The sequence below is a fragment of the Oratosquilla oratoria genome, chromosome 27 (genome assembly GCF_046742065.1).
Source record: "Oratosquilla oratoria isolate Oo_2021 chromosome 27, ASM4674206v1, whole genome shotgun sequence".
NCBI classification, from domain to species: Eukaryota; Metazoa; Arthropoda; class Malacostraca; order Stomatopoda; family Squillidae; genus Oratosquilla; species Oratosquilla oratoria.
The window spans coordinates 50,385,772-50,397,988 of record NC_134803.1 but is presented as its reverse complement, the minus strand read 5'-3'; the positions used below and the strand labels follow the sequence as shown (position 1 = coordinate 50,397,988).

At 37.7% G+C, this 12,217-nt stretch overlaps 1 protein-coding gene across 15 annotated transcripts in view; it reads left to right on the top strand.

Moving 5' to 3' along the window:
* The first annotated feature begins 470 nt into the window (after positions 1 to 470).
* tweek (transmembrane protein KIAA1109 homolog tweek) overlaps positions 471 to 12,217 on the top strand; it is a 101,975-nt gene continuing 90,228 nt past the window's right edge. For all 15 annotated transcript variants that reach the window (XM_076210633.1, XM_076210642.1, XM_076210645.1 and 12 more), the window contains exons 1-12: positions 471 to 745; positions 4,012 to 4,155; positions 4,686 to 4,830; positions 4,943 to 5,086; positions 5,649 to 5,923; positions 6,515 to 6,661; positions 7,522 to 7,668; positions 10,085 to 10,249; positions 10,619 to 10,720; positions 11,268 to 11,411; positions 11,527 to 11,677; positions 11,765 to 11,920. In XM_076210633.1, coding sequence (XP_076066748.1) covers positions 4,087 to 4,155; positions 4,686 to 4,830; positions 4,943 to 5,086; positions 5,649 to 5,923; positions 6,515 to 6,661; positions 7,522 to 7,668; positions 10,085 to 10,249; positions 10,619 to 10,720; positions 11,268 to 11,411; positions 11,527 to 11,677; positions 11,765 to 11,920 — 1,645 coding nt within the window. In that variant the 5' untranslated portion in view covers positions 471 to 745; positions 4,012 to 4,086. The remainder of the gene's footprint in view (positions 746 to 4,011; positions 4,156 to 4,685; positions 4,831 to 4,942; positions 5,087 to 5,648; positions 5,924 to 6,514; positions 6,662 to 7,521; positions 7,669 to 10,084; positions 10,250 to 10,618; positions 10,721 to 11,267; positions 11,412 to 11,526; positions 11,678 to 11,764; positions 11,921 to 12,217) is intronic.

Here is a 12,217-nt window from a genome sequence, read left to right as displayed (position 1 = left end):
TTATACTGCGTCTTTCTTTTGTGACATGCTTTCTAAAACTCGAAATATTTGGGCTAATTCACTTATTCGAGGGCATACCCAAGTAATATTTTCCTCTGTATTTGTGCTCTAATGGGAAGTGCGTTTACCTAGTACATAACTCTATTAAATATTGCACGAGTTTTCGTTTTTTCCACATCTTGGTTCATGTGGATTTCAGCATTATTAATGGGTGCTTTTAGATAGGCGTGAAACAAGAATGTTAAAATTAGATGTAGTTTTGCTTGCTTTATTTCTTCAATTGAACATTTCCTAATATGAAAGTACAATATGTCAATTTCCACTGTGATAATTTAGTGGCATTTTTTTCTTCCATTATGTACAGATGAACAAGTCCCTTAATATCTTAGGTTACAATTAGTACTTTAAGCAATACAATAAGACAGCTTGGCAATAGTCTGACACTAGTGCAATTGACGTAACTCCACTGCGCGCAGCAGTGCGCAACTGTCCGTACTCCAAAACATTGAGAAACAGTCTGTAAATTCCTTTACAAAAAGAAAACGAAAATTTACGACAGACAAATATACTTGGACGTTTTCTTCACATACTAGGGGATGTACAATGCATTGTACACTCTCAGAGAGCACAGTATTTGTTTAACAATGGAAGGATAATAAATCAATGTTAATTGTTTGGGAGATCTGGAGAGTGACAGATGCTTGCACTATGTTCAGCTGAGCACTTGCTATTTCGTTGGCCCAAGGTAAATTAGACAGTGCCGTTGTGTATGTTACAATAATGTGAAGTGACTTACAGTTGTCTTTAGCTGTAGTAAATCATATCGTTGTGATAGTTGTCAAAATATCACATTTGGTTTGTGTACTTTGCAATATTACGACAGTACTTGTCAGTGACCAAGAAAGGGGGGAGTGTAGAGTGTTCATCTGGTCTAGTTATTACAGCCTGAGAAAAAGTTGTTGGTTGTAACTAAGGCACATAAACGTCTTTTGACATTATTTTAACTGGTTCGTCTTCAGACCAAAAATAAATCATGAAGTGACTTTTCTTTGTACTGTAACTGATGCATGCAATGTGATTTTCACTGTATGATGACATTTTAGTATATACAAGGTTAGACAGTATTTTGATAATTATGTTAAATTAGGGGCACCTTAAGACAACAATATTGCCATTATAGTTATTTTCTATGTAGTCTAAGGCCTACAGTTAGGTTTTTGTAGTAAGATAAATATTGGCAAAAAATGGGCGTGATTTTGTAAATATTGCTGGTATTATTATACTAGTACACCTGTCATTCACAGCTATTATTTTGTGCTCTTTAGACTTTAGATGTGCATATATTAACACTTCAATCCATATACAAATTTTTGTAGGTGATCTATTTTGTAGATGTTAATTTGATTTACTTGACTACTAGAATGGAATGGCCTTACTTATGCCAGATGTGCATTGTCCATTAATAATTTTGGATATATTAATATAATTTGTGTTTCGAGTTTAAATGTGTTAGAGATGAAATGCCTGAGAAGTGTGGTAAGGGCTACTAGGATGGATAGAATGAGAAATGAGGAGGAGAGTAAGCGTGAAAAGGGAATTGTGAGATAGGGTTGATGAAAAAGTATTGGGATGGTTTGGACACATGGAAAGAATGAAGAAATATTAGGAAAAGAAGTGTGGAAAGCAGAGGTGTAGGGAGTGAACATAAGGAAGCAACTAAGGATGAGATGGATGGATGGGGTAAAAGGGGCATTGGGAAAGAGGGGAATGTTTTTTGAGGAAGGAAGGGAGAAGACAAGGTAGGTATGAGTGAAGAATGGTTATGTATGGATGATGCTTTGATGCATGGAAAAGAATGGGTGGGGGATGGTGTGGTGAGGGAATATGTGTGAATGATATTTTGACACAGCCCAGAGGGATTTCTCCCCATCTTTTTTCTGCGTGAGGGGGTGGAGGGGGGGTTGCCGATTAAATGAAGCACCCTTGCTGTGGATGTGTTGTGTCTTGCTACATTGCTTCTGACCCAAGGCAGTGGGCCAGATGCAGGGATGACCCATCATCCAGGAGGAGCCAAGAAAAGATGGAGAGAAGGGTGGTGAATGGTAATGGAGTATGTGGGGATGAAATGGGTGGGAGTGGATTTATGCCTTTGCCTTTGGCTACTTCCCATGTAAGGAGGAAAAAGCCATTGGTATATGTATGTATGTAATATAAATTACATGAATACCAGAATTATTTCATGTCAGATGTACACAATTCAGTTTTACTTTCCTGGCTTACTTGGTGGGGCCAAAATCTTCTAGCAGCCACTGACTGCACATAGGAAGGGAAATGGCCTAAGACAACTAGGGATACTCCACCCAAATGTGCAACAATAGGACATAATTATTTAATGAATTAGCTGATATAGTGTATCCCTAATAATAGTCTCTTGGGAATCTGGCATAGAAAGCTACTTTGAGTGTATGGCTACTGTATTTTCTAGATAACTTTTTTTTTATTGTGGGATGTTTGTGAGATGTTAAGTTTAGATGTAGCAGAAGAGGTAATCCCCTAAAGCAGTAAGGAGTTTGCTCTTGAATTATACAAGTGATTGGGCTTCTACTACCTGAGAAATGGAAAATGATGTGTATTAAACTTTGTAAGTTCTTACATAGTCTATTGGTGGGCAAGAGCAAGAGGGTAAGGTGGACTTGTGTAGTGGATCTAGGGAAGATATTTGACAAGGTACCTCACAGTTTACTTTTGCGGAAATTGGAATGCATTGAGGGACTTGGAAGTACACATATTGATATTTTGGTTCTATTCCAGTATTACACAAACACATTTTTTACTTCTTTCATTTTTGCATTTCAAAGATCTATTTTTTTCTATGGACGGGTTACATTAGGTTAGGTTAGTATATATTAGGTTAGGAGCTATTAGACAATGTAAATAGGTATTACCCCAGAAGTGCATACCTAAGCAATATATCAATAAAGAATTAGATATTGATTTTGTAAATTAAAATAAATCAGTGTAATATCAGTTTTTCTTGGTGGAAATCAATAACAAAAAGTTGCTAAAAGTGATATATCAGTGATACCTTGGACATCGGCGAGCTTCGAGATGCCACATTTTGTTGTGGAAGATGAACTAATGGAAGTGAGATAGATTGGTCTAGTCTAGTCTGATATATGCCCCATAGGAGGTTAGGTAAGTTAGACTAGACTAGACCAATTTCTTAGGCTTCCATTAATTTGTCTTTGATAACAAACACAAACAAACATAGTGTCTTTTCAAAGCTTGCAGACATCCAAGTTGTCACTAGAATATAAATTTTAGCAATTTATTTTGTTGTTGATTTTCACCAATAAAAGCATATATTACATTGATGTATTATAATTTACGAAATTTATATTTCATTTTCTATTGATGTATCACTTAGGTGTGATTTTCTGGAGATTTACCCATAAGTTTTATTTTAAATATCCATTAGTTAGTGAAAACCAGTGCATCCATCGGAATAGTATTACATCAAAGAGACATGGTCATTAATGGATACTCATGAGATGTCAGAAGCAGCCACATACATGAGTGTTTTTTATTCATTAAAAGAAAGGAAAGTGCCAAGTAATTGGAAATTAGCTAATTTGGTGTTAATTTATAGAGGTAACGAGGAAGTACCACATCACTTGTGTCTTCAACAAGCATGATAGATGAATTATATGAGAGAACAGCAAAAAACTAATGAACAAGATATTTAGAAGAGAAAAAATCATGGGAAATAACCATTTTGGGTTTAGGAAAGTAAGGTCATGTTTTTCCAACTTGTGTTTTTATTGAAGATTGATAACTATACTACAAGAGAGGGATTGTTGGATAATCTGTTGATGTGGATCTAGTGAAAGCTGTTGAGATAATGCCTCGCAAAATCTTTATCTTTCCTATATATGTCTTTGGTAGGAGCTCAAAGCAAGATGAAAATTTGTTGATTTCAGAGACTAATTTTCCCTTTATTTATCTTTGCAGGCTTTTCCAATACATATGGAGAAAGGATGAAGAGCACCACATTTATCAGTGTTTTCTGAACTTTAATTTGTCAAAATGGCTCTGGAAGGGGCTCTCATCTCAAACAACTCGGTCATCAAGGAAATTGCCAACCTTGACCCTTCTGTAAGTTAAAGTTGATTGTAATTGTAGTTTCATGTGTATACTTAATTCTATTTTCACCCATTTTGTGTCTGTATTCCTAACACTGGCTACACAAGTGGTGGATCTGCAAGACATACATCACTTTTAATCATCTCCCTGTCACCAATCTTCAAGACCTATCAACACCTCTCTACCTGGAGTTGTGACACTCATTTTCTGGATCAGGCCCAAGATTTCGGTCAACTTTAATTGTATTTCCTCCACTTTTAAGAAGAGTTGCCAATGTTCAATGCTATTTTCTTCTTACTACCATAAACCAGTAACATAGAAACTGTCCCATGCTGATATAAAACTGATGGTAATCCAAAGTTGTTTTTTTAATGATCTGTACGAAGGCCTGAGGACTATTGTCAGTTGCTGTAGGGCTGCAGTTTTCCAGTTATTGAAACTCAAGGCAGTGGTGATGATGCTGATGAGGATGATGATGGATGAATGAATAAATGATTAATATATTGCTGTCTCCATTCATGTATCTCTCCTTTATGTTCCAGGACTCCAGCTTCCTATACCTTCTGCTGTCAGTAGTGTTGACAATGGCCTGGATGATCTATGTTGTTTTATACAACTCTCGTGTCACTGGATGCATACTTACCACCATCTGCAGGAGATTAGTTAAGTCTGGCAACCTCTCCATAGGTAAGCAGAGAAAAGAGTATAAAGAACATTTTGAGAAACTTCAAATTTTATATAATTTCTCGGTGGTTGTATTGAGCAGTTGATAAGTTGACATCTTTTGTTAACTTTTCAGGTTCATTTTCCTTTACAATGCTGTCTGGCAAGGTGATGTTTCGAGACATTGTATATGTGACAGAAGATTACACCATTCGTGTCGTTGACGGACTACTTATCTTCCGTTATTGGCTTCCGTACTTTAAGAAAAATCTATCTGATGGTAAGAAACCTTGATTATCAATAATATTAGAATAAACTAGTGTGTATTTGCCTCCCTCGGTCTATAGATAAAGTTGGATTTACTGCTAAGGTTCAAATAGTCTTACTTATCAAAAACTGCCAAAAATATAGTGCATTGTCAGTCATTCAGTTGGAGCATACACCAGGGAGAGCATGCCCTCAATTGACTAACTGACCATGCACTGTCAGTGTAGCAAAGGAATTTATTATTTGCAGTGGTAAAAGGGGATAATGTAAATGACAGGATGCTAAAGATGTCTTAGCTAAGGATTTGTGGTCAGTATGATGAAGTTAGGTTCTTGTAGCAGGGGAATGGTTAAATGGAAATTGAAAATTTACATCTACCTTATGACATCAAAGAGGATTACAGTTTTATTGAGCATTTGTACACATATCAAAGTTTATTTATTAGTAATGATAACTCAATTTAACACTTAATTATCTCAACTATGGAGATCAAATACTGTATAATTGTTAATGGTAGTAGCTGTATGCATGAGCTATGAAGGTCATGAATTTTAAGAATGAAATATTTAATACAGATATGTCTCATTGTGATCATCGAGTGTGGATAGAATTAAATGGACCAGAACTCCATGTCTACAACCGCAGTAATTTATATTCCAATCTTGAGAACTTGTTTGGACTGGAGCCAGTTCTGTTTGGTGAGGCAGACAAAAAAGGAAGTGATGAAGGTGGTGAAGGACCGAATCAGTCTCAAAATGAACAGCAACAACAGCAGCCAAAGACTCTAGATAATTCATTTTGGGAATCATGGAGAGATTTGATTCCTGTAATAAAAGTAGATCTCAACATGGTAAGTTCACCATATATTTACCCAATTGTATGTATTTAAATTTTTGTCTAGCTACGTTGCCTCTGACCTGGGTATTTTTTAGGGGAGGGTGCTCATGTGGAGAATGTTTTAAAGTTTTTAAAAGACATCACTTTGTTTTATGAAATTTAAAATTGTATATATGATTGCTTGTGTGTGTATCTTATTTTGGTGTATTTTTGCGAGTGTACTCATTGCTTTTACGGTTTTATTTGACTTGTTAATTTATTTATTTGTGTATGATAGATATGCGCTGAATGGCCTACCAGCTCTGACGCTTGGCCTTCAAGCCAAAAATTTCATAAATCAATCAATCAATCTGACCTGGGTATTGTGGTGGTGGTCAGGGATGACCCCTCAATCACAAGGTGTTAAGATGGGAGGAACAATGACTGGGTTTTTGGATGGGTGTAGGGTAAGTGCATGCTATGACACAGCCACCTGCCTATAAAGAGGAAAAGGCCTTTTGGTATATGTATGTTGTTATGCTTCATTGATACTCCAAAACATCACTGGTTAGCTACTGCATTCTGCATATCCTGTGATACTTAATATTTTCTCTTTCTATCACAGGCAAGATTTGTGTTTGGAAACCGCCATGTAGCATCTACTCTACTTCTGACAATGGACAAAGCTGACTGCACATATACAACTAAGCCAGCTGCCTGTTCCCTTGATTCCTTTATGCATCATATTGTAGCAAAAGCTGAAAACTTTAGAGTAAGTATTTTGTTTAATATTTCCAACATTTAAATTGTTCCCCACACATTGAGGTGGCTCAGCATGTAAACCTTATTGGAAGTCAGAGGCTTAAGAGTTAAAACCATTTGTTCTTATTGATATCATTCTCCATCTCTTGGAGATTTGAACCACATAACTCTTGAGTTGTCACCCCCAAGCATGTCATTCTAGGCCTCTCAGTCAATACAATATAATCCAATTGTCTCAGAAAGAAATTATTTATTTAGTTGTTGAGTTATGCTATTGTATAATGGCATCTGGAGTGTCTGCAAAAAGGTGTAGCAATTGTAGTGGAGAGGTTGGTAAGACAGTTCAGTGTCTGAGGGAAGGAAGTGTCAAAATGGATGTAGAAATATACGTGTAGTGTGCAAGAGAGAATTGAGACAATGGATTGATTGATCTATATACTTTCACAACCACATCAGTTTCTTTTAATTTATCATTCTCATTTTCTCCCTTTTCATCAAAAATTCATTTTTCTTAATGGGAATTGACTGGAAATTTTTGTTAATTATTTCAGTTTGTGTTGATGCATTTTAATAGATATCTCATGATTTTAATAATGATAAGCATACAGTTCTATGAAAAAACCCTCAGTTTTCAACCAAACTGAATACAACAAAAGAATATACATATCAGCGATATACTTCTCAAACATCAATAACATACCACCTACACTAATAACACATCTATACAAACATGCATACTCAGATCACAAAGCAATAATTGATTTCCAACACAGCCAATATTAAACAGTCTGCATGTGACACTCTTAGTTAGATTAAGGCTTTTGAACACAAATGTATGTTTCTAACCAGGGAATAATTTTTTTCTCTTAGGTCATCCTTGCTCCTAGTCCAAAATATACTGGTGTTGTAGATGACCCTCCACGCTATATGGGCGAGGGTTTTGTTGTCCTCAGTTCAAGTGTTGTCAACTTCTATTATTATATGGACCAACCAGGCCTTGTACCAGACCAGCCACAGGTGAGTTGGAAAGTGTATTTTTGCTGTTAGACTTTGTGGGTGTTAATATATCTATCTATATATATATACCAAGGTCCTCTTCCATCTCATTAGGGTGGTAGACAAGTCAAAGGCACACTCCCACTTCCACCCATTCCACTCTTGTCCACCACCCTTGTTTCTCTCTTATCTTAACCACTTGTGGATGAAGGGTCATCCCTGTCTCCTGCCCACTGCCTGGGTCAGAAGCAGTGCAGCAAGACACAGTTGAAATGTACAGTATATATAACTTACTTGCTTCCCTATGGGAGCCAAGTGATGTCGCAACAGACCAGTCATACAACATTCATTCATGATTGGAGACTGATTTCTCTTAATGATAACTCAGGTTTCACGGTGATGCTGCAGGTTTCTTTTCAGTGAAACCTAAGGCAACACATTATTATTTCTCCTCCTCTATTTAACTTCAGTTGGTAGATGATGATGACCTGGCATACCCTCCTTTCAACAGTCACATTCATTTGTTTATTTGTTTGTTATAGTTTGTTTGTTTATTATTATTATTTGCTTGATTTTTATTTATTATTAGTTATCTGTCAGTTGACTATTATTTACTATTTATCTGATTGCTTATCAACCATACCTATGCATTTATTTATTTTATTTATTATTATTTATATTATTATAATTTTTCTTTATTTTACTTTTATTTATTTATCATTATTACACTTTTTTCTGCATCCAACCTAGGTATGGACCAAAAGGTCTCCTGCCGGCATGCTCCGCCTTTGTAATCCTTTGTAATTTTCTCATCAGTTCATAATCCAAGACAGTATGAATAGTCATACTTCATACATACATATACCAAGGCTTTTTCCCCCTTACAAGGGAAGTAGCCAAAAAGGAAAAGGCATAAAATCATTCCCACCCATTCCATCCCTGAATACACTCCTTACCCCTCCACCCTCCCTCTTATCTTAGCACCTCCTGGATGACGGGTCATCCCTGCACCTTGTCCACTGCCCTGGGTCAGAAGCAGTGTCGCAAGACACAGCACATCCACAGCAAGGCCGCTTTATTAAATCGGCGACCCCCCCTTTCCGTCCCCCCATTGCATAGAAGGAGAAGACGGGGAGAAATCCCTTCAGGCTGCGTCAAATTTTGCTCAAACATACTATCTCACCCCCCATCCCCCACCCATTCCACCTCATGCATCACAACCTCATCCATATACAACCATTCTCCATTCACCCCTGTCTTCTGTCCTCTCCCGTCCTTCCTCAACAGACATTCCCCTCTTCCCCAAAGCCCACCTCACCCCATCCATCCACCTCATCCTAGGACGTCCCCTCATGTTCACTCCCTCCACATCTGCCTTTCACACCTCTTTTACTAGTCTTTCTTCACTCATTCTTTCCATGTGTCCAAACCATCCTAATATTCTTTCATCAACCCTATCTCCCAACTCCCTTTCCACCCCTGTTCTCCTCCTCACCTCCTCATTTCTCACTCTATCTAGCTTAGTAACCCCCATCATACTTCTCAGACACCTCATCTCAAACACATTCAAACTCCTTCTCTCTTCCTCTCTTATGTTCCATGTTTCTGCCCCATACAGTGCTGTTGGCACAATCACTCCTTCATACAGTCTCCTCTTAGCATCCATTCCCAAATGTCTATTCCTCATTACACTCTTTAATCCACCAAGGCATTTACTCGCTTCTCTCAATCTACATTCTACCTCCACCTTCACTCCACCTTTTCCTGCCACATTTGCACCCAAGTATCTAAAACTATCCACTTCTCCAGTCGCTCTCCCTTAATACTCACTTCCAGTCTACTGCCACTTTCACCCCTTGTACATCTCATCACCTTACTTTTACCCACATTTATCTTTAGCTTTCTTCTATCACATACTCTCCCAAACTCTGCCACCAACTTCCTCAATCCCTCCTCCGATCCTTTATTATTGTGCTTCCATGTGTACATGTTATTTAATTTAATCTTGGATTACGTGCCTCTAACAGCACTGCACCTTGCTGCACACAAATCAGAACTGTTGCACCTCCTGGATGATGGATGCAGGGATGACCCGTCATCCAGGGGATGCCAAGATAAGAGGGAGGGAAGAGGGTGGAGGGGAGTGGAGTGTGATGGGGATGGAATGGGTGGGAGTGGTTTTTATGCCTTTGTTTTTGGCTACCTCCCTTATAAGGGTATATGTATGTATGGCTGAGTGGGTTAGGGCGTCGTTACTTGCGGCGAAGGTTGAGGGGATGGTGGTTCGAATCCTGCCACCGGCAAAGCTGAACCAAGGGCATGGTTCATTAAATTCCACGCTACAAATTCCTCCTTGAGGGGCACCGTCCTAGCCTTCCGATAGGGGGGAGTTTGTGACGTTAAACCATATCATCATTATAATTTTTTTCTTCTATAGACAATGGAACTCCCGAATGGTGATGTGGTGACTGCCCCGGCTCCCATATGGAGTTTGGTTATCAAGTGTGAGAAGGGCACCAATTTCAGTTACGGACCATGGGCTGATCGCCAACGTGAACAACTCTTCCGATTCTTCTATCCTCAAGATTATCAAAAGATGCAGGTAGATTTTTTAAAATTATTATAAACCTGTAATCATTGTAGTTGGATTTTTATGCTTAACATTTTGTATATTTTTTCATGTAGCCAGATTGCTACATAAAATACTTTCAGTTAGAATTTTTTTATGTGCAAAGGCTTTAATTATTCCTAAGAAATTGTAAACTCGGTCTTGTATTACTTTATATTGGCTGATTATCGCAATATGCATATGATATTTACATGTCATCTTTGACTGTTGAGGTCTACTACAGGCAGGTATTAATGTTGTATTATTAATTATTTGTTAGTCTGGTATGTAAGCTGATCTATGTAATAATGCTTTGCTTTTACAGAAGCTAATGTTTGGGTGTCATATTGATTTTTTATACAGATTACTAAGCCACAAATTGCTGGGGAAGTGCGAGCTGTTCAGCAGTTTGACATTCGTCTCAGCATCTTAAATGAAGCCACAATTGACATTCTCTTTTCAAAGGTACTTAAAGTTTGTCACATATTGAGTGATTGTATTTTTTTTCTTTCCTACCTATTTCCTCTTGTCTTTCTTTTGAAGGACTGTTAAATAGGAGTGAGAATAGTGAAGTTAAATGTTGGTGCTGGGGAGACATGGAATATGTACATACATATCCCCAGGGCTTTTTCCCCCTTACAAGAGGGGTAGCCAAAGTCAAAAGGCATAATTCCACTTCCATCCATTTCATCCCCACCCACTCCACTCTCATTCACCACCCCTCCCGCTCTCCCTCATCCACAAGGAGTCGAGTGAGAAACAAAGAGTAGTGGATGGGAGTGGAATAGGAGGGACTGGGTATGTGATTTTTGACTTGGCTACCTCCCGTATAAGGGGGAAAAGCCCTTGGTATAAAGATAGATATAATTTATTTATTCTATTTCATTTTATATAATTTATATATATATATATATATATATATATATATATATATACAGTCGTACCTCACGACTGTATATATATATATATATATATATATATATATATATATATATATATATTTTTTGGTCAGGACCATGAAACAAATGCTGTTCACATGAATGTAAAGCGAGGCTCATATTTCGAAATGACTCTACCATGGATAACCACAAGTTCTGGATATGTAACCACCATCAATGGACAGCTTCTTCACGTTGATGCATCCACCAGTCTTCCGGTACGTTTTCTTGATAAACTAGATTTATCCTACTGTATATGACAAGTGCTCTCCTTTTGGGTAGATGAAGAAGGGGTGGAATATGTAGATAAGTTATATTTTCTTGTATTTTCAGTACCGTGGTCTGATAGAGGCGGAAACCTTAGATTACAATATTGCTATTCACTATCCACGAAATTGGAATCATCACCAGACTTGGGACATGAAACTCATTGGGAGCAAAGCCACATACCATTTCCTCTATGCACACAAGGAGTTCTTCCAGGGTATGGAGTGAATGTGTATAGTGATGATTACTTTATGTTTTATGACAATGGCATATTTCTAGCGTTTTTGTATGACTTTTGCCGCAGACATGATTGAGGATTGGTCTTCAAGAGCAAGTCCTGACCTGTTTCATTTTGTGCCATATACCTGGAACTTTGAGCTTGCCTTGAATCAGTTTGAACTAGTCACACTCGCCAATGAGTACAACTGGGTTGATTGTTCCTCACAGCATCTTGCTAATGGTAAGCATCAGGCTCGTATATTTTTTTGTATATATTCTATAAACATATATCACTCACTCGTTCACACCTGTGGTACTTGGGCCTGAAGTCCCATGAGTGCCTTTACCAAGCCCCTCTATCAATCTCTGTTGTCGGCAATTTCCTGCTGTTGCTCTGGGTTTTCCACAAGTTGTTTGACATCTTGTGTAATGTCGTTATTCCTTCTGTATTCAGGTCTTCCCAGTGATCTCTTTCTTACAACTCTCCTGTTCAAAATTTGGTATGGATTCCTTTCTTGATTCATTCTTGCCACATGGC